This window comes from Urocitellus parryii, chromosome 6 (genome assembly GCF_045843805.1).
Source record: "Urocitellus parryii isolate mUroPar1 chromosome 6, mUroPar1.hap1, whole genome shotgun sequence".
In the NCBI taxonomy this organism is placed as follows: Eukaryota; Metazoa; Chordata; class Mammalia; order Rodentia; family Sciuridae; genus Urocitellus; species Urocitellus parryii.
This window is the reverse complement of record NC_135536.1, coordinates 199071293-199089846: the sequence shown is the minus strand read 5'-3', so window position 1 is coordinate 199089846 and position 18554 is coordinate 199071293. Positions and strand designations below refer to the sequence as shown.

At 57.7% G+C, this 18554-nt stretch overlaps 2 protein-coding genes across 4 annotated transcripts; one reads left to right on the top strand and one right to left on the bottom strand.

Annotated features, from left to right (window-relative positions):
* Positions 1 to 6662: 6662 nt before the first annotated feature.
* Positions 6663 to 7664, top strand: Npbwr2 (neuropeptides B and W receptor 2). Its single transcript, XM_026413501.2, has one exon. It carries the CDS (start codon positions 6663 to 6665, stop codon positions 7662 to 7664), a length of 1002 nt encoding a protein of 333 aa, XP_026269286.2.
* Positions 7665 to 9030: 1366 nt separating this feature from the next.
* Oprl1 (opioid related nociceptin receptor 1) lies at positions 9031 to 18338 on the bottom strand. Of its 3 annotated transcripts, none has more exons than XM_026413507.2 (4): positions 17893 to 18338; positions 17139 to 17404; positions 13892 to 14247; positions 9031 to 13810 (listed from the first exon to the last, which is right to left on the bottom strand). In XM_026413507.2, the coding sequence occupies exons 2-4, from the start codon at positions 17369 to 17371 to the stop codon at positions 13287 to 13289; spliced, it is 1113 nt and encodes a 370-aa protein (XP_026269292.1). In that variant the 5' UTR covers positions 17372 to 17404; positions 17893 to 18338; the 3' UTR covers positions 9031 to 13286. The 3 variants fall into 3 exon arrangements, with proteins under 3 accessions (XP_026269292.1, XP_026269294.2, XP_026269293.1); XM_026413509.2 differs by lacking the exon at positions 17893 to 18338 and adding an exon at positions 16186 to 16202 and having other exon boundaries at positions 17125 to 17309; XM_026413508.2 differs by lacking the exons at positions 17139 to 17404; positions 17893 to 18338 and adding an exon at positions 16894 to 16981.
* Positions 18339 to 18554: the final 216 nt, after the last annotated feature.

Sequence of the window (18554 nt, the reverse complement as noted above, 5' to 3'; positions counted from 1 at the left end):
GAACAGGTGGATCCAGGACTCCATGAAGGGTGGTGCAGAGAAGACACGTGTCCTGTGGGCACACTGCCAAAAGGACCAGGACAAAGGAAGAAACTGAGGCCCCCACAGGTTTCTTTGCTTCCCAGACCTGAGGCCTCACTCTCATACCCTCACCCCAGTCCCTCAGTAGAAGGCCCCACTCCAGCTCTGGAAGAAGAGACCACCACTGCCTCCCCAAAGGATCTGAGCTGGTGTGTCTGCAGTTCTCAGCTGCGCCTGGGAGACCCCGCCTCAGTGCCTTCCCGGGCTTTTGCCAGGGTGGTAAGGGTCTCCTTTAAGCCAGCCCTTGACAGAAGCATCACCCCTACACCAGCCAGGTCCCAGTCCAGTGTAGACATCCAAATCAGGCCTAGGGCCTCACACACAGTGGGGACATGGGTGTCTGCTACCCAGGCCACAGAGGTACACAGGAGCAGAGGTACACAGGAGCAGAGGTACTCACTAGCAGAGAGTGCCTCCCCAAGTCCTGGCTTGTACCAGAACATGCCCACCTCTGAGCAGAGGTCAGTGTGCAGCCTCCCTGGCCTACACCCTCCCTCAGCTGCCCCAAGAGCCTAGCCCCAGACCCAGCCTGAGGACAGCTCCCCAGACCTTTCCGAGCATCAGGTTCTGCAGGATCCTCAGAACCCATGGGTCCCCTCCTATCTCCCCCATCCATTGCCTGCCTGAGATCTCACTGCAGCAGGACCTCTGGACGTGGCCAGAGGGGCCACAGGGGCCACAGAAAAGAATGTGCAGTGACGGAGCTGGCCCCTCCTGACACCCAGCACCCTTCCTAAAGCTCCTCAGCCAGGGCACACGCAGAGGACAGTGTCAGGGAGAGGCTCCCAGGGAAGAGGAGTCCCCAGGCTTGGAATCTTGTGGGAGAACCTCAGGACACATCCATGAGGCACACAAGCAGGAGCTGTGCCCCTGGGAGGGCAGGACTGCACGGTGAGGGCTGAGTGTGGACCTAAGCAGAGGCAACTGTGCCAGCAAAGGTGGGAAACATGCTGCAGAGTGAGCTGCCCTGGCCACAGGCATGAACCAGTGTGCATGGGGCGCAGGGAGCAAGTGTGGGACCAGGGATCACCAGGGCCCTGCCCCCGTGCCCGGCATCTGCCCTACCCCAGCCCCTGTCCAGGGAAACACTTTCTCTGTTCCAGTTGATCTGGAGAAGTTCTGCAAACACAGTGTGCAAGAGGGTGACGTGGACAGGTGTGCATGCTGTTTGGGACAGTGGCACCCATTGTCCTCTCAGGCAGCTGAAGCTCCTGCACAGGCTCAGGTCAGTGCCTGCCCTTTGAGCTGGAGGTTGGGGCCAAGCAAGTGGACAGCAGAGGAAACGGATGAGGCCAACAGCTCCCTGACCCCATGGAGCCCGTCACACCTGCCCTTCAGCCACCAAGCCATGCCGGTTCTCCCTGTCCTGGGGGTACCAGAGACCGGCGAGCCTCCCCAGCCTTCTCAATCCCAAGTCATCAGCCCACGGATAGCCTAGTCTAAAGTCCACCAGTCTGGCTACTGGAGCACCCAGAGCATTGCCCATACACCCAGGACCACAATCCAGCCAAGTGAGGGCATGAGCCTATGGGGACTGCCCGCAGGGTCATAGCTCTATAGCAACTAGTGAGCGAGCGAGAGCCTTGGGGCATCAAGCACAAATCAGCCCTGCCTGCCCTTTGTCAGGAATCACCAAACAGAAAGAGGCTGGGGTCCAGCTTTGGCTCCTGGATGTTCTGGGCCCATCTTGGGAGCTTGGGGCTCCCTGCCCTGCAGAATCAGGAGCAGCGAACCAGTACCATGTGTGTTTGCACACACTGACATGCCTGGGAGCCCCTCTCTGCAGACTTGAAGGCACCTGCATACTCCCTGCCCATTTTGCCTCCGCTGACAAGTGACCACAACTGCCCCTCAGCTAGGGACAGTGAGACCCCCCAGACCCCTCCTATCCAAGGAGGACTCTACATCTTCAGCAGTGCTGACCACCCCTTCCTGTGCACTAAGACCCTCAGAGACCTGCCCCAAGGAAGGACACAGGGCCCTTGGTGAAGCCCCCTGGGACTGAGCACCAGGCAAGTCTGGAAGCTGCTGGGAATCCCTGGGCAAGGACAGCTGTTCCAGGGTCTGTTTGGGGCCTGGGCTCCTGCCAAGCAGGTGTGGAAGATGGCCCTGGAGCTGTGGGCGTACTACCTCCCACCGCTTCTGTTTGGATGGGGCCTCTGGGGGCAGGGACTGGGAGCACTTCAGTGACTGACTTCTACAACCCCAGCAGGAGGCTAAGATGGGCCTGGGCCCTGGGGAGCAGTCAGCTCCTTCCTGTTTGTGCATTTGAGTCACAGTTTCGCAGCCAAGTTCTCTGAGCTGGGGATCTGCCACCTACATGACCCTGCAGGGTGGCAAGGGGAGGCAACATCTTCTCCCCCCCGCTCACCAGAGGACACTCGGGGGCTAAGGGGAGGCCTTGGTGTCCTCCTAGGCCAACCCCCCTCCCTCCTGACCTGTCACCTGTCTGTCCTCCCCAGCCTGCTCAGCTACCTGCCCCCAGAACCCCTGAGCTGAACACCAGGCAGGGGGCTCCACCTCCCTTGGACTCCCCACCTCCCCCCGGGCACTGCCTCCGCACCTTCTCCAGGTCTTGCTGTGGCTGGTCCTAAACCTAGGCTGCTTCTCCTCCTGGCCCCTGTGAAAACCCCACACACAACACCCCAGTACAGGCCACCGGCCCTGTCCCCTCCCTCCACCCCCAATACCTACACGTACCAAGCCTTGCCCCACCCCACCCAGGGACCTAGCACAGGGCTGCCTCACCCCTGACCTCTAATTGCCCCACCCAGAAGAAAGCTATTCCCTGCGCCTCAGGGTAGGAGCTGAGGGACACAGAGTGGCCCTGGAGCTCTTGGAAGGGGAAGAGGCGGCTGGAGCCCTGCACACCTGGCCCTCAGGCCAGATGACCAGCACTTACAGCGCCTCCCTGGGACCCTGGGCCTCCCCAGCCCAATGGGCCTGAGTGCCTAGCACTCACCCCTGGCACCCCTGGGCCTCCCAAACCCGTTCTGCCCCTCAACCCCACCTCCTCTTGTGAGCATGCTAGCCACTAATACAAACCAGACATTTGTGCCTTTCCACGGTGTCAGCTTCATTGAATAACAGTAAAGTCACGGGCTGTACCACTTTCCCACTCTGAAATTCACTGGGTATTCCTGGGTTACTTCATGGCCTTCAGCTGGACAATCATAGGTTCTTTTATTCCAACCCTAATTACTAATATCTATGACACTCAAGACACACCACACTTTACACAGTGATGCAGGTTACGGAAAGGCTAAGACAGGGTCAAGGTGGACCTAGGGTGTAGGAGGCTGCACCCAGAGAGAAGATCAAATGCAGAAGAGCCACTACGGTGGTCAGAAAGATGCTGGACCAACCCAGATGTAGAGTGTCAGGCAGCAGGGGAGTTTCTTACCACCGGGTGGTCTGGCAGGGCTGGTGCCACTGCCGGGCACCTCTCCTTTCTGGTGTTTCAGGTGAGGATCACACCCGGCGAGACCCACAAACTCACCAGGATTCCTGGTTTCTCTGCTCTGGGTTGGTACACCCCTGCATGCAGTCGCTTCTGGGGTTTTTTGTTGTTGTTGTTGTTGTTGGGTTTTTTTGGTACCAGGGATTGAACCCAGGGGCCCTTAACCACTGAGCCATATCCCCAGATCTTTTTTATATTTTACTTAGAGATGGGGTCTCACTGAGTTGCCAAGTGCCTCACTAAGTTGCTGAGGCTGGTTTTGAACTCACGATCCTCCTGCCTCAGCCTCCCAAGCCACAGGGATTACCGGCTTGGCCACCGCACCCAGCTTGTGCTTCTGTTTTCATTCTGCAAGTTCAAGTGGTCACTTTTTTCTAGTGTGATAATTTATCTATTGGTTTGTGCCTTATGACTGTGCTGAGCATGGGAGTTTCTCTTCCCATGACTTCTTCATGTCCAACTTCTGGTGGTCATCTGTTAGCCAAACAAGTCTCAGGCATGTCCAAAGTCTGGTGGTCATCTGTTAGCCAAACAAGTCACAGGCCATTCTGCCTTAGCATTTGCACTGAGAACGGAGTAGCTCGAGGCTAGGCACAGCCTGAAAGCTGCTGCTATACACAGCATTATAGAATAATAAACCCCATTATATTATGGAATGTGCAGAACACCTCCCTCCCAGCCCCCTTCTTCCTTCCCATCACCTCCCTCCCCATGCCTGTCCTTCCCATTGTCCCCCCCCCCATTGGATGTGATGGCCTTGGAGAGGGTCTGACTAGGACAAGTTGGAAGGCAGAGAGAGGGTGTGGAAGGGGCTCTGGCTGAGCCAAACACTAGTAGGATTGCTTTAGAGGAAGCAGGGGCGTGGTGGGAAGCCCTGAGGGAGAGTCTGAACCTAAAAACTGCCCTCTGTAGTAGGCTGTTCCCCTGTGGGCTGGAGGGCAGGCAGTCTAGAGCAGCCAGCTCTGGAGAAAGAACAGTCCTCTGGTGTGTGCAGAGGACAAGGAGCAAGAGGGTGCCCAGAAGTCCACCCATGCTGGTGCGCAAGGCAACACTGGCTCTGGTGCTGGGGGGACCAGCAGCACCCTGGATCAGGCCCAGCCTGGTCAGCCCCGCTCGAGGAGAGTACGTGCCCCCACCATGCACGCCTCCATTGCGCTGAGGCGGGGTCAATCCCTCACCCCAGTCAAGACCCTCACTGCCTGGCCAAGCCCATGCCCTTGGCAATGCCTGTGCCCCACAGCCAAGGAGGACACAGCCACCACTTACAGGCTGCCCCTTTCTCTGTCCTGTCTCTGGTTTCCAGGAGCTTTGAACAGACCCACCTAATACCCCAAAATCATGGTCTTTAGGCTTTTCCTGGGGATGATCCCTCTGGGCCCAGCCACGGGCCCTGCTGCCAGCCAGGCCCCCTTGGGACTCCATTTGCACATGGCACGTGGCAGGGAGCTAGGGGCCCATCTGCAGCGCCTATGGACATGGCCTCAGGCCTTGCAACTTCCAGGCACTCAGGGCTACCTCCCAGGCTCCTGTCCAGACCACCAGGGGACACAAGCACAAGCAGAAACGATGGAGCGACTTGCAGAAGAAACCATGAGCTGCAACCCAGAGGGCAGTGGACATTACTCTGATGGGCAGCCACAGGCCTCCTGCAGCCAGCCACACTGAGGAACCTCCTGAGGCTGCCACCTAAGCCTGCTCTGCCAGACTGCCCTGCTGTTCACCACTAGGCTGAGTGAGTCTGGGCACATCTAGCTCCAGGAGCCAAAGGTGGGGAGAAGGGAAGGACCTAAGGATCAGCCCAGAGAGAGTGCCACACTTGCCACCGCTGCATGAGCCACTGGGCCAGTGAGTGGACAGGAGCCGGCAGGGAGGCAGACCTCCTTTCCACCATCTCAGGGCCTGCCAGCTTCTGCTCCGTACATAAAAGACACAAGGAAGCCGTGTTGCCTGCAGCCAACAGGTTTCAACATGAGGACACATGGTCCCCAGGCCCGACCTTCGGCCAAAGACACCCAGACCCCTCGGACACAGTGTAGAGTCACCCACAGAAACCCCTGTGCACATGACAGGGACCCACATGCATGTGCCACGTGTCATGCACACCCAGGATCAGGCACAAGACACCCATGTACACAGGTAAGGCTTTCCAGGCCCATGGTGACCCACAGATGCTCTCGATGCCAGAGGCCCCTGCATGGCCCACCCTCCCAACACACATGTGCACGCACAGACCCAGACGCACATGCTGCTCAGCTGGCCCCTTGGGAGTCCCTAGCTGAGTGAGCGCCAAGGAGGCCCTGGATGGGTTGATTGCAGGCACCACTGCACTGTGGGGGGGCTGCCTCCTGGGGCTCACAGCGTCAGCAAGAGAGACCCGCCTCCCTCCCTGCCTGCGCATCAGCATTGCCACAGGGAGGAGAGCCTAGCTAGGAAACCCGGCAGCAGGCGGTGAGAGCTGACCAGGACCCCTGCCGGGAGTCTGTCAGGGGACAACCACCTCCCTTCTCCCTCCCAAGGCTATCTGAGCTCTGCTGCCACTCAGAGCTGAAGGTCACCAACTTCTGGCCCCAGGCACCTGACAGGTGAGTGAAGTCTGGCAGGGTCTGCAGTAGAGGTAGGGAGGAAGAGAGGATGCAGGCTGGGCACTTCTGCAGGAAGGTGCTGTGTTCTGATACTTTGGTACTTGGGATCTGGGGGCAGCTAGGACGCCCCTGGGAAGTGCATTTGCCGAAGGACAACAGTCCTGACCACTCTAATTGTGGACTGTGCTTGGGCAGAGTGGGGGCTGCTGGGAACAGCTCCAAGCATCTGCCTCCCAAGAGGGTGGTGTGGCTGACCTCGCAGAGCAGGAGCAGGGTCTGGGGAAGGTCACTGAGCTGCCCAATGTGCCTGCCATCCCAGAGGGGGCCCCCTCACCCAGTAGGTTCTTGCCTGCCTCAGGACCAGGATGGACAGAATGACTCCCAAGTGTTCTTGGCCTGGTGGAGTGGTGGCACCCTCTGCCAGAGAACTTGAGGTGGCCACTGTTCTGGTGGCCAGAACCCAAAGCTTCTGGCTATTTCTTTCCCAGAATCCAGCCCCAGGAGACCCCTGCCCAGAACCTGCCTCCAGCCCCAAGACAATGCAGTCAGCCAGGCACACAGAGGTCAATGGCAGTGGAAGTTCCTTCTTTGCTGCCACAGCGGGCACCAGCCTCTCCCAGGACAACGGCACCCAGCCCAACACCACCTTCCCCCAGCCGCTATGGGCACTCTACGTGCTGCTGCCGGCGGTGTACACCGTGATCTGTGTCGTGGGGATAGCCGGCAATGCAGCAGTCATCCTGGTGATCCTGAGGGCACCCAAGATGAAGACCGTGACCAACGTGCTTGTCCTGAACCTGGCCGTCGCAGACGGGCTCTTCGTGCTGGTGCTGCCTGCCAACATCGCAGAGCACCTGCTGCAACGCTGGCCGTTCGGGGAGCTGCTCTGCAAGCTCGTGCTGGCCATCGACCACTGCAACATCTTCTCCAGTATCTACTTTCTGGCCCTGATGAGCGTGGACCGCTACCTGGTGGTACTGGCCACCGTGCGGTCCCGCCGCGTGCCCCGGCGCACCCCACGGGTGGCAAAGGTGGCCAGCCTGTGTGTCTGGGTCGCTGTCACTGTCATGGTTGTGCCCTTCTTCTCCTTTGCTGGCGTCTACAGCAATGAGCTGCAGGTGCCCAGCTGTGGGCTGAGCTTCCCCAAGCCAGAGCGGGCCTGGTTCCAGGCCAGTCGCATCTACACCTTGGTGCTGGGCTTCGTGCTGCCTGTGTGCACCATCTGTGGGCTCTACGTGGACCTGCTGCGCAGGCTGCGGGCCGTGAGACTCCGCTCTGGCACCAAGGCTCTGGGCAAGGCCAAGCGGAAAGTGACTGCCCTGGTCCTCACTGTGCTGGCTGTCTGCCTCCTCTGCTGGACGCCCTTCCACCTGGCCTCCGTGGTGGCCCTGACCACCGACATGCCCCAGACATCCGTGGTCATCGGCATCTCCTACGCCATCACCAGCCTCAGCTACGCCAACTCGTGCCTCAATCCCTTCTTGTATGCCTTCCTGGACCATGGCTTCCGCCAGAATTTCCGCACCACATTCCTGTGCTGAGGGCCTTGGTGCCCAGGCCTTCCCTCTCCTCCCAGATGTAGCACCCCAGCCAGGGGTGTCCCTACTGTTCCCATCATCCCCCTGTGCTCTCCATACAGAAGACATCCACCCTGCACAGACAACCACAGAAAGACTATGCTTCTGGACAGCCCTGCATGGACAGAAGCAGAGACTCCGGTCCCGGCAGAAGGCACCCAAGCCTGGTCACACACAAAGGAGGGACCAGCAGATGGCCCCCAGATGGTCCCATCTGTGTCCTCTCTGGGAACAGCGATCAGTAGGGGAGGGACCCTGCACTATGAGTTTGTCCTGGAACCAGCACTGTATTCCCCTAGGCTCCACCCAAATGGGACTATGATGTGACCATACTGTGGGCACCTCAGGCAGCAGAGCCAAGTGTTGCTGCCAAGGCTGAGGACAAGGACATCAAAGGGAGCCACAAAAATCCACCTTGACCTGAAGCCCAGGGACATCCACCAGGAGGCCCATGCCCTCTGGAGGCCCTGGTGACCTCTGGACCCCCACAGTCTAGAGGCTGTATGCCCTTGGAGGAGCAGGTATCCAAAACTCCCTTCTCCCGGGTGGGCCTGGGTCCAGAGCTGGGTGCTGGATCTCCTCCAGGGTAGGGATGCACAGTTCAGGGGTCCAGAGGCCATGACTGCCCAAAGACTAGTCACTCTGGGCACCCTGGCTCTTGGCCTTACAGCATGGAGCATCATGCGGTGGGTTTCAGCCCTCACCACTTCCGAGGCACCCCAGAGAAGGTGCCCCCTCCCCCACTGGACCTAAGTCCAGAACAGTGCCAGCCCACCTCACTGTCCCCTCCCTGCCTCCATGAGCCCCAAACAACTTAACTGTAATCTCTACCTGGCATCTTCCCTACCCCAACATTGTATGTGATACCTATTGCTGTTTCTGCAAAACCCAGAGCTACAAAAAAAATCAATGTTGTTTTTGCTGCTCAGTGTCAGGAAGCAGGAGTGGCCTCTCTGGGTGGTTCTGGCTCTGTCTCCCTTGTTCAGTCGGGACGCGGTGGACTCAGGTCCTCTGGAGGCTGCACAGGGGCTGAGGATATGCATGGACCCTGCACAGACTGAGGGCCTCCAAGCTGGCCCCAGCCCCCCAGGGAGTTAATCCTAGAGCTCCAATAGGAAGCGTGGACATCTCTTATGTCTCTTCTCAGAAGTCACTTGTCACCGTCTCTGCCATACGCTGCATACTAGATAGGAATGTTCCTGGGGTCCTGGGCTACAGGCCTGACCAATTTTGGCCACTCACCCAAAAAACAAACAGAAAAGGTCATGGTGAAAAGCAGGAGATTTTAATCACTGTGGCCACATTGGGAAGGCAAAGTGAGGTCCAGCATCCCAAGCCTGTCTAACAGATGCTGACAGAAGCTTTAGATTTAAATGGAGGAAGAGCTGGGGCCAGGGCAAGAGGCCTGCGTAATCCAGCAGTCCTGGACAGGCTGTGGTCTGGCCCATAGTGATTTCAGTTCTGGTTTGGCAAGAGGGCTCCAGAGAAGTCCTGATCAATTTCTGCTTGCTGCTCAGGATGTGTGTCCATCAGACCTGTGGTCCTGTGCGGGAGCCATCAGCTCCCACGAGACAATCGCTCCTGCTCAGGGTGGGGGTGTCCCATTTGGGGTGCCATGCCTTCCTCCGATAGTGCCTGGAAGAGTTAGGACAGCACTAAAGACTTCCCGGGTCTGAAACAGGATGCTGCACCTCTTGCCTCAGTCTTGAAGGGGGACAGGATGGCTAGGGTAAGGTTAAGATTAAGAAACCTCATGTTACAGTGTTCAGATGAACACTCCTCAAATGATTGGCATGCCCGCGTGCACAGCGGAGCAGCGGCACCACCATGGGAACAGACACCGATGGAGACAGATGCCAGCTTCCTCGGCTCCCAGCCACCCGTGGGGCAACTGAGGCCTAGTGAAGAGTCACTGCTCTCAGCCTAAGCAGCTCCAGCCCCTCACCCTAAGGGGCTGAGGGTGCTTCTTAACCACCATCCACACCCACCTCTCCACAGAGAGAACGCGCTGAGCCTGGGCTGTCACACCTCGCCAACAGCCTAATTACCACTTGAAGCACGATGTTCCTAGGCCGGGAACTCCTCGGGACCCAGGCGGAGGCTGCATCTTGCTGTGGCAGCAGAACCAGGAGCACAGCACTGAATAATGAGCCTGGAGGAGAGGGTGAGTGGGTGCGAAGAGCAGGAGGCAGGCGCCCTGGAGAGCTGCCAGGCTTGGGGAGGGCCACGAAGAAGAACAGGCCCCATCACATTTTGTTTATGGCTCCTGCCCCCATCCACAGCCCAACAAAGGGAGCTGCCTCCCCTTCCCTCCTCAGCTCCTCGGGAGCACCATGGGGACCAAGAGATAGACACAGCCAGGGCCCAGTGATACCAAAGACAGACTCATCAGGGTCCTGCCCAAGCCAGCCCCATTCCTCCCACCAGAGACTCCTACTATTGGGTAGGGGGCCACCCTGAACAGCTCACTCCTCCAAATCCCCACATTCCGGCTCTTGGTCCCAGGGAGAGCCTCACCAGGGGAAAAGTGCCCAAATCTCACTACCCTCATGACCTCAGGGCCTCAAGGCCTTGCCTTGGTCGGCCATGTGACCACAGCACCCCCTGGTGGAAGAGTCTGAAACAACTCTTGTGCCCAGGCTTTCCTGACTGAGCCCCACGTACACACCAGCCCTACCCACAGCCCCACCAGGATGGTTCTATGTTTCCCTTTGCACAAAAGAAAAAACCAAGCTCATGGAAGCTGGATTTGTCCCCATCCAGGGACAGGATAAAGGTGCAGGCAGGCGTGCTGTGGGGCTGGGTGGACCTTGGGAAGGGCACAATCCTAGAGAGCCATGGAGCCCCAGCCTTCCCCCTGTGGCCTCACCCTGCTAGCCAGGCTCCTGGCAGACCCCGGTGGGTGCTTGCCCAGGACATACGCCCCACCAGAAGGGTGGGTCAGCAGCCCAGGACCCCTCACAGGAGCCCCTCCAGCAGGACCACACCATCTCCTGGGCATTACAACACTGTCCCTTGGCAGGGCCTATTCCTCCCACGTTTCCCTTGATGCTGGACCTCTGTTGAAGAGCAATGTGTGAGAACTCTAACTCCCAAATTCATACGCTGTAGTCCTAAACATGTTGGTGTCAGGGGTGAATCTTTGGGAGGTGAGCAGGCTGTGAAAGTGGAACCCTGTGGTGCTGCTAGTTCCTTATTAATGGGACAACCAAGCTCTGGAGCCCTCTTTCCGTCATGTCACAATGAGGTCCAGCACCCTGTCCATGGGCTTTCCGCCTCTGGAACTATGAGAACTCAACTGTGGTGCACAAGCTGCCTGTCCAAAGTGCCTGCTACACGGCCCGAGGCTGTCCATCATGAAAACCTGCACAAAACAGTGTCAGCCCACCTGCCCACCCTGGAAACCCTGAGCCCACCAGTGTGCCGCCAGGCCTCTCCGACAGGGTCCCCTCTGCCAGTCAACTCAGGAGCCAAGAGCAAGTCTATGGTTCAGGGTGCAGGGCCACTCTGAGGCTGCTCTGCATGTTTCCACTCACAGAAGGGGAACTGAGCAGAGTGAGGGTCTGCACATACAATGGGGTGAAGAGACCCCTGCAGCCCTGGGAGGAGGGGCATCCACCATAGCCCAGGGCGCCAGGTGCACTATTTGTATCAAAGGGAAGCCCTGGAACATGTCAGGAACTAGTTTCCTCTCACCAGGCCAACTTCCTAGGGACAGGGCTGACCTGTGGGCTTCACAGAGGCCAGAGGACACACCAGCCCCACAGCCCTCTCCCGCTCATGTGCTAAGCCCGACACCAGTCCCCAGGTGGATGGAGTCGGAAACACCTGTCTAAGGAGGGCATCCAGCCAGAGAGCAGGTGTTTATCTGGCCTCCTTCATGACCTTCGTGATCACAGGGCCTCCAGGCCTTGCCTTGGTCTGCCATGGACCACAGCACCCCCTGGTGGAAGAGTCTGAAACAGGACACAGGCGCAGGGCTGGCTACACACACAAGGAATGACACTGGTCACAGGCATAAATACACAGGTAATGTCACAGGTGGCATTGCAACAGCACAGAGTCAAAGTTCTCAGCCGTGGCAAGAAAGCACTACAGCCAGGTGGTTCCTGCCGAAGGCCTCACAGAGTGTGCCCGGGTCTCCCCAGGATCAGCCCTGCAGCCAAGGCTCCCCAGGGCAGGGAGAACCAGCCCAAGACTGACCGAGGTCTGGGGAAGAAGAGACTCTTTTCAATGTTGCAGGTATTTCAAAAATTCACCTGCAGGAAGAGTGTTCGCAAAGCTGCCTGATTCTCTGGGTGATCACAGCAGGGTTTCCCCAAGGGACAGAGTCCCCAAAGCTCAGAGTCCTTACAGGTTAGCCCAAGCAAACCTTGCACAGCAGCTCTGCCTGTGAGGCCAACCTCACATTTGACAGCAGGCTCAGGCCTTACCCAGAGACACTCTGAGGCCTGCGACTAAACAGGGAGCACTGGGTATGCAAAGCAAAACCCAGCCCAGCCATACCTCCCCAGGCCTCGGGCCCCTTCCATCTGCACAGCCACTGACCCAACTTCAAGCAAAGGAGACTGTGGGAGAACCCCCCAGAAGGTGGTAGGGCCCTCCGGGCTGAGCATGCTGTTCTGACTAAACACTTTGCAAGCCATAGAGCCACCGATGGTGTCCTGCAGCACCCCTCCCTGAGCCACCTCCCACACCTGCAGAGGAGCACTGGCTGAACAACAGTGCACAACAGGCTTCTGGAGGGCAAGAGCCCCTGAAAAACTTCTGGGATCAAGCCTCCTGTTCGCCTCAGAAAGGGAAGTGGGAGTCAGGCCCAGGGCAGGGCCACCATCGGGAAGAGCAGAGAGCGGCAGCACTGAGGCAGGTCCAATCCACAGGACACTGCAACACAAGAACATTGAGAAAGGGATTGGGCCAGGACCCACACGAAGCCTCCAGCTTGCTGCATACCCTCCTAGGGTAGCCCTGGCAGCTCAGATGGAGTCAGAAAGGGTTCCAGGTGGGAGCTCTGGGCTCAGGGCCAGTCCCTCCACAGAGAAATGCTGCCCACTACACTCCTGGGCAACACCAAGACAGTCCAGTGGCCCTGGGTAGACACTGCAAGGTCAGAGGCAGTCAGAGCCCTGCCACACAAATAGCACACAGCATGTGGGGTGCAGGTGACTACAGAGCCGCGGCTCCACCTGGGCATGAGCCCACCTGCAGTATCGAGGCTCCCCTGACTCGGCCTGGGAGAGGTGGAGGAGGAGTCACAGGAGCATGGCTGCTGAGCAGCAGCTCCTCTCAAAGGTGTCCACAGAGCAGTGGACACTTGCAGGCAGTGTCCTGGCATCCCTCTGGCCCTGCATCAGGAGTGCAGTTTAGTCTTATAGAGGCCGCAGCGGGAGAGGCAGCCACAGTCCACTGCCCCATGATGTCATTCAGGTCCTCCTCTGGGACTGAGCATCATGGGCCAAAGGGAAAAGCCATCTACAGCTCCAGACGCTTGGGATCAGCCTACAGAGCAGTGACCTGTGTGAGCTCCGTGTTGGGCGTGGATGGGCTCTGTGGGCTGACGGGCACCATGGGCAGGTCCACGCCTAGTCATGCGGGCCGCGGCACTGTCTCAGAAGTCTTGCAAGCCAGGGCCACATCCTTGGCGATGCTCCGCACTCGGTCAGATACCTGCATCTCCCGATGCAAGGCCGATGCACAGCAGAACTTGCGGAAGCAGGCCTTGAAGTTCTCATCCAGGAAGGCATAGAGGATGGGGTTGAGACAACTGTTGACATAGCCCAGGGCTGTGCAGAAGCGCAGGATGGCCACAGCCGTCTCACTGCCTGGCTGGACACCCAGCCCTTGAACCAGAACAAAGACCTGCACAGGCGTCCAGCAGCCCACAAATACAGCCACCACCACCAGCACCAGCCGGGTGATTCGCCGCAGGTTCCGGTCCTTCTCTCGGGAGCCCGAGAGCAGACGAACACCACGCAGCCTCCGGATCATGAGGCTATAGCAGACAGAGATGATGAGCACGGGAATGATGAAGGAGAAGAGAAAGATGCAGACAGCAAACACGGGGCCCCAGTAGTCCTGGGGGGCAGGGATCTCCACCAGACACTCGATCTCTGCAGGGAGAAAAACGAGATCAGAAGGGGCTGCTGGGAACCATGGGGAACCTGGTACAGAGAGGAGGGCCACCCACTGACCTTCATCCTCCACCTGTGCTGAGCCCATGATGGCAACAGGAACGCCAACCACGGAGGCCAGGGCCCATATGGCCACATTGACAGCCTGAGCCTTGCTGGACGTCCGGACATCAAGGGCACGGATCGGGTGGCAGATGGCTACGTAGCGGTCTACACTCATGGCCGTCAGGGTGAAGGTGCTGGTGAACATGTTGTAGTAGTCAATGGCAATGACCGTCTTGCACAGGGCATTCCCAAATGGCCAGAAGCCCAGTAGGATGTCTGTGCCCTGGAAGGGCAGGGTCAACAGGACCAGGGTGTCTGCCAGAGCCAGGTTAAAAATGTATATGTTGGTAGCTGTCTTCATCTTGGTGTGCCTGAAGAGAGGACAGGGAGAAGAAAGGTTCCACTGGCCACTTAGACTAGCCCTGGCAGGAAAGGCAAGGAATTGGTCCTGGACCCCATCCTAGGCCCACCGAGCCCATCTGGGGAATGGAGCCTGGAAACCCACATTGTAACAGGGTGACTCGGAGTTCAGAGGCAGCTTCAGGAAGGGATTCTGACACCTACAGAGAGCTCCAGACCCTAAAGACTGTGGGGTGCAGAGCACATGCCTGAATCGTAAGAGAAAGACCTGCCTGTCCCCCGGGTTTCCCTCAAGACTCCTCACGGACTCAACTCCTAACCCTTCAGCTACCAGAGGTGTGTAAGAGCTCCAAAGTATGTAAAATCACATCAAAGACCTCCTAGTCCACACTACTGTCTAGCAATGGAAACAGGAAGTGGTGACAGGGACAGGAGGGGTGCTCACAGGGTCCAACTGTATCCAGGCACCTGGAACAGGGCTGCAAAAATTGCAAATTAGTAATAAACACTTGTTGAATGAATAAGTGGTTGTGATAGTGGTGGGGAGAATGGTTGTGGGGGCGGCGATGGTGGTGATGATGGTAATGGTGGTGATGGTGGTGACGATGATCATGGCGATGACAGTGAAGTGGAGATATGAGGCTGGTGTTGGTGTTGGTAGTGATAATGATGATGGTAAGGATGATGGTGGTGGTGGTGGCAGTTAAAGCACCAGAGGTGACAATATTCCATGTCGATTTAGTTGCCATAAAATAACCTGGGGTTTAGTTCTGTTTATTAGAGATCAAGAATAAGCACAAAGATGGGGGCTGGGGTAGAGCACTTGCCTGGCATGTGTGAGGCCAGGGTCTGATCCTCAGCACCACATAAAAATAAATAAACAAAATAAAGGCATTGTGTCCATCTACTACTAAAAATATTGGGGGGTGGGAGCAGCAGCACAAAGACGGCCAGTGCAGTGGTGCATGCCTCGATCCCACGGCTCAAGAGGGTGAGGCAGGGGGACGCTGAGCTCAGAGGCAGCTTCAGAAACGTGGAAAGGCCCTAGGAATCTCAGAGAGATCCTGTTTCTAAATAAAATATTAAAAAGGGTTTGGGATATAGCTCACGAGTTAACTGCCCTGGTTTCAATTCCTGGCACCAAAAGAAAAAGAATAAGCACAAAGAGGCCTAGTTGCAACCTCAATGCGAACAACAGTGACAATGATGGTACCTCCCTGTGTCAAGCTCCTCCATGGATTTCATCTCATTGAAGATTCACAGAGATGCGATTGGATTCCCGCCGTATGGGGGAGAGAACTAAAGCTCAGATGCCCTAAGTAGCTTGCTTTCTTTTTCCTTTTTTTTTTTTTCTTGGTACTGGTGAGTTAATCTAGGGGTACTCTATCACTGAGTGCATCCCAGCCCTTTATTTTTCAAGACAGGGTCTCACTAAGTTGTCCAGGTTGGCCTCCAACTCACAGTTCTCCTGCCTCAGCCTCCTGAGCTGGGATTACAGCCATGTGCCACCATACCCAGTCTATGAAACTTGTTAAGGCCTTGGAGCTGATAAAAAGCGAGTGGGGCTTGGAACCAGGTGTTTTAACTCCTGGAAGCCACCCCAGTCTGGTGGCTCAAAACGCACTCTGTGCCACCACTTGAGTGGTGTGGACATGGCAGCTCCTCAGCATGTCTTTCTGAGGACACTGGGGGTCAAGAAGGCCTCCATGTCTACTCTCATCCAGGAAGTGGCTGCAATGCCCCAGTACCAGGGGACACAGGGAGGTGCTGTCAGCAGGAAGGTGGTCAGGGTACATGGCTGCCCCGGGCGGCTGCACTTCTGGCCGCAGAGGCCTGTGGGTCATGCAGGACCCTCCCTAGGGTCCTCCCTAGAGGTCAGTACTGTGAAGGGCAAAGCTGCTCTTCCCCTGATCCAACCCTGCATCTCTCTCTCTCTCACACACACACACCAGACACATACACGTGGCTCTGAGGCCTGTCCTTCCCACTTTCTGGATGGAGAAACAAGGCTCACAGAGAAATGGGGTTTGTCAGGGATGCTCAGAGGACAGTTGGGGAGTCAGGGACTGGACACTCCACCGTCCTGTTCTGCCTCCACCGACACCACTGCTACCCAGCAGCTTCCTGGGAGCCTGTGAGGCCCTATGGAGGGACGCTGGCTTCAGAGCCCTGAGCATGTCTTCAGAATCACCTCTTTCTGGGTCAGAGAGAACACCCTGGGCCAGTAAAAACTCACTGGTTTCTTGTTTTCCTGCTCAAGTCTCCCAAGGCTCCTTTCAAGACCCACTCACTGTCTGCAGTGCACTCGACTCTCTCCCATCCAGAGGAACACAGGGTCCCTCATCTCCCCAGCCCAGAAATCCCTCCCCTTCTGCCACATGTGCCCAGGGTATGTGCCACGTGAAGGGCTCCTCACCCACCTCACAGTGGCCCCCACAATGCCCCCACAGTGCCCCCATGGCCACCCAGCTGTGCCACCATCCTAACCACCTGGCACTAGCATCTCCTCTGGTCCCCAAGCTCTCCCATCTCTGAGCACCAGCAGATCCAGGCTCAGAGGAGAGGGCCTCAGGGAGGCCTGTCCCTGTGGGAGAGGTTGGCAAGCCCTGAGGAGGGCCAACTCCTAGGGTCCCTATGGAGCCCACGAGGTCACTCACAGTCAGCTCAGCACAGCTCAAACCAGGGTCTAGGGAGGTGACGTCACTACCTGGACAGACAGGCTGGGGGAAGGACTAAGCATCCAGGGCCTCAGGATAGATCCCGCTCCCTGGACAGGGAGAAAAGGAACTTAATGGAAGCAGCAAGATATCTCCATCTGCTCAGGTCCATCCCAAACAGCCTCCTGTCTCAGTCTCCCATCTGTGGCTGTATGGGACTCACAGAGAAACGGGGCCCCGCCTACCTGAGGATGACGTACATGACGAGGCAATTCCCCAGCAGCCCCCCGATGCACACGGCCAGGTAAAGCCCCACGATGGTGACCTTGAGCCCAAGGGGCAGGAAAGAGCCATGGCTGGCATTGAGCAGCAGGTGGGGGGGCATCACACTGTGGTTGGAACTCAGGAGGGACAGGTTGCCCTGAAGGTGGCTGCTGTAGAGGACCTCCCAGAGTGGGGCAGGAAAGAGGGACTCCATTCTGCTGCCCTGAAAAATCAGTCTGTATAGGACCTGGGACAGGGCACAGAAACAAGTGACCATGTTGCAAGGCACACACCCACACAGGACGCAGAGCACAGCAGGCGCAGCCCAAACAGGCATGCAGACACCAAAGCACACATGCAGGACAAAGCACACACGTGAGGACACAGGCTGTGCTTAGACACAGACACACATGGAGACACAAGGGTGTGTGCAAGAGAGGGACACAGAACACAGAGACACTCATGCCCACCAAGGTACCTCGCGTTTGGTTGACAGACTCCAACGTGGACTGCAAGGAGACAGTTACACAAGGACACACATCCACCCACAGGGACTCGGAACACAGCCACGTATGTTCAAAGGAGATGTGATGCACACATATGAACACAAAAATGCCCAAACCACCCCCATGCACACACAGAACAGACGCTAGCGCCCCTCAGACATGCCCAGGAACAGCCGGGCACAGCCTCTCCCGCCCCTCCCAGCCCTGCAGAGCAGGGCCCCCCACTTACCTCTAGCACCTCAGGCCCTATCTCCACGACTTCTTTGGGAATGGGGACTGAGGAGACCCCAGCCCTGGGCAGATGGATGGAGAGGCTGAAGCAGAGTGGGGCTAGGTGGCTCGCTCCTTGTCTCAGCGCAGGGTCTGGATGGGGCTGCCGCGTAGCTGCTGCTTCCCAGCAGACGCCAGACTAGACGCAGTGGCGAGTGCAGCAAGTGCGGCAGCTGGGGGAGGGGGAGGGGGAGGAGGCTGCTGCTCCAGAGCAGGAGGGGCTGCGCAGGCTGGAGGAGGGGTCTATGGAAGGAGGACCCATACCACATGGAAACAGACATGAGATCAGGGCACACATAAAGAGATGGACCCACAGACCCAACAGACCCACACACAGGCCAGGACACATGACATGGATGTGCACAGACACAGATGCAGACACAGACCAGAACTCAGACACCTTTGAGGACACAGGCTCAGACAACAGAGTCCCAGGAACAGGAACTCAGGGAGAACCATACAGACAGACCCACTCGGGCAGACATGGGCCCCCAACCCATGCAGTCACAGCCTTGGACAGCCTGGTCCAGACCAGCCTTGGATGGCCTCCCTGCCTACAACAGCACCCCTCGGCCAGGCTCCACAGCTGGCAGAGCCTCAGTGGGCAGGCAGATAGCAACG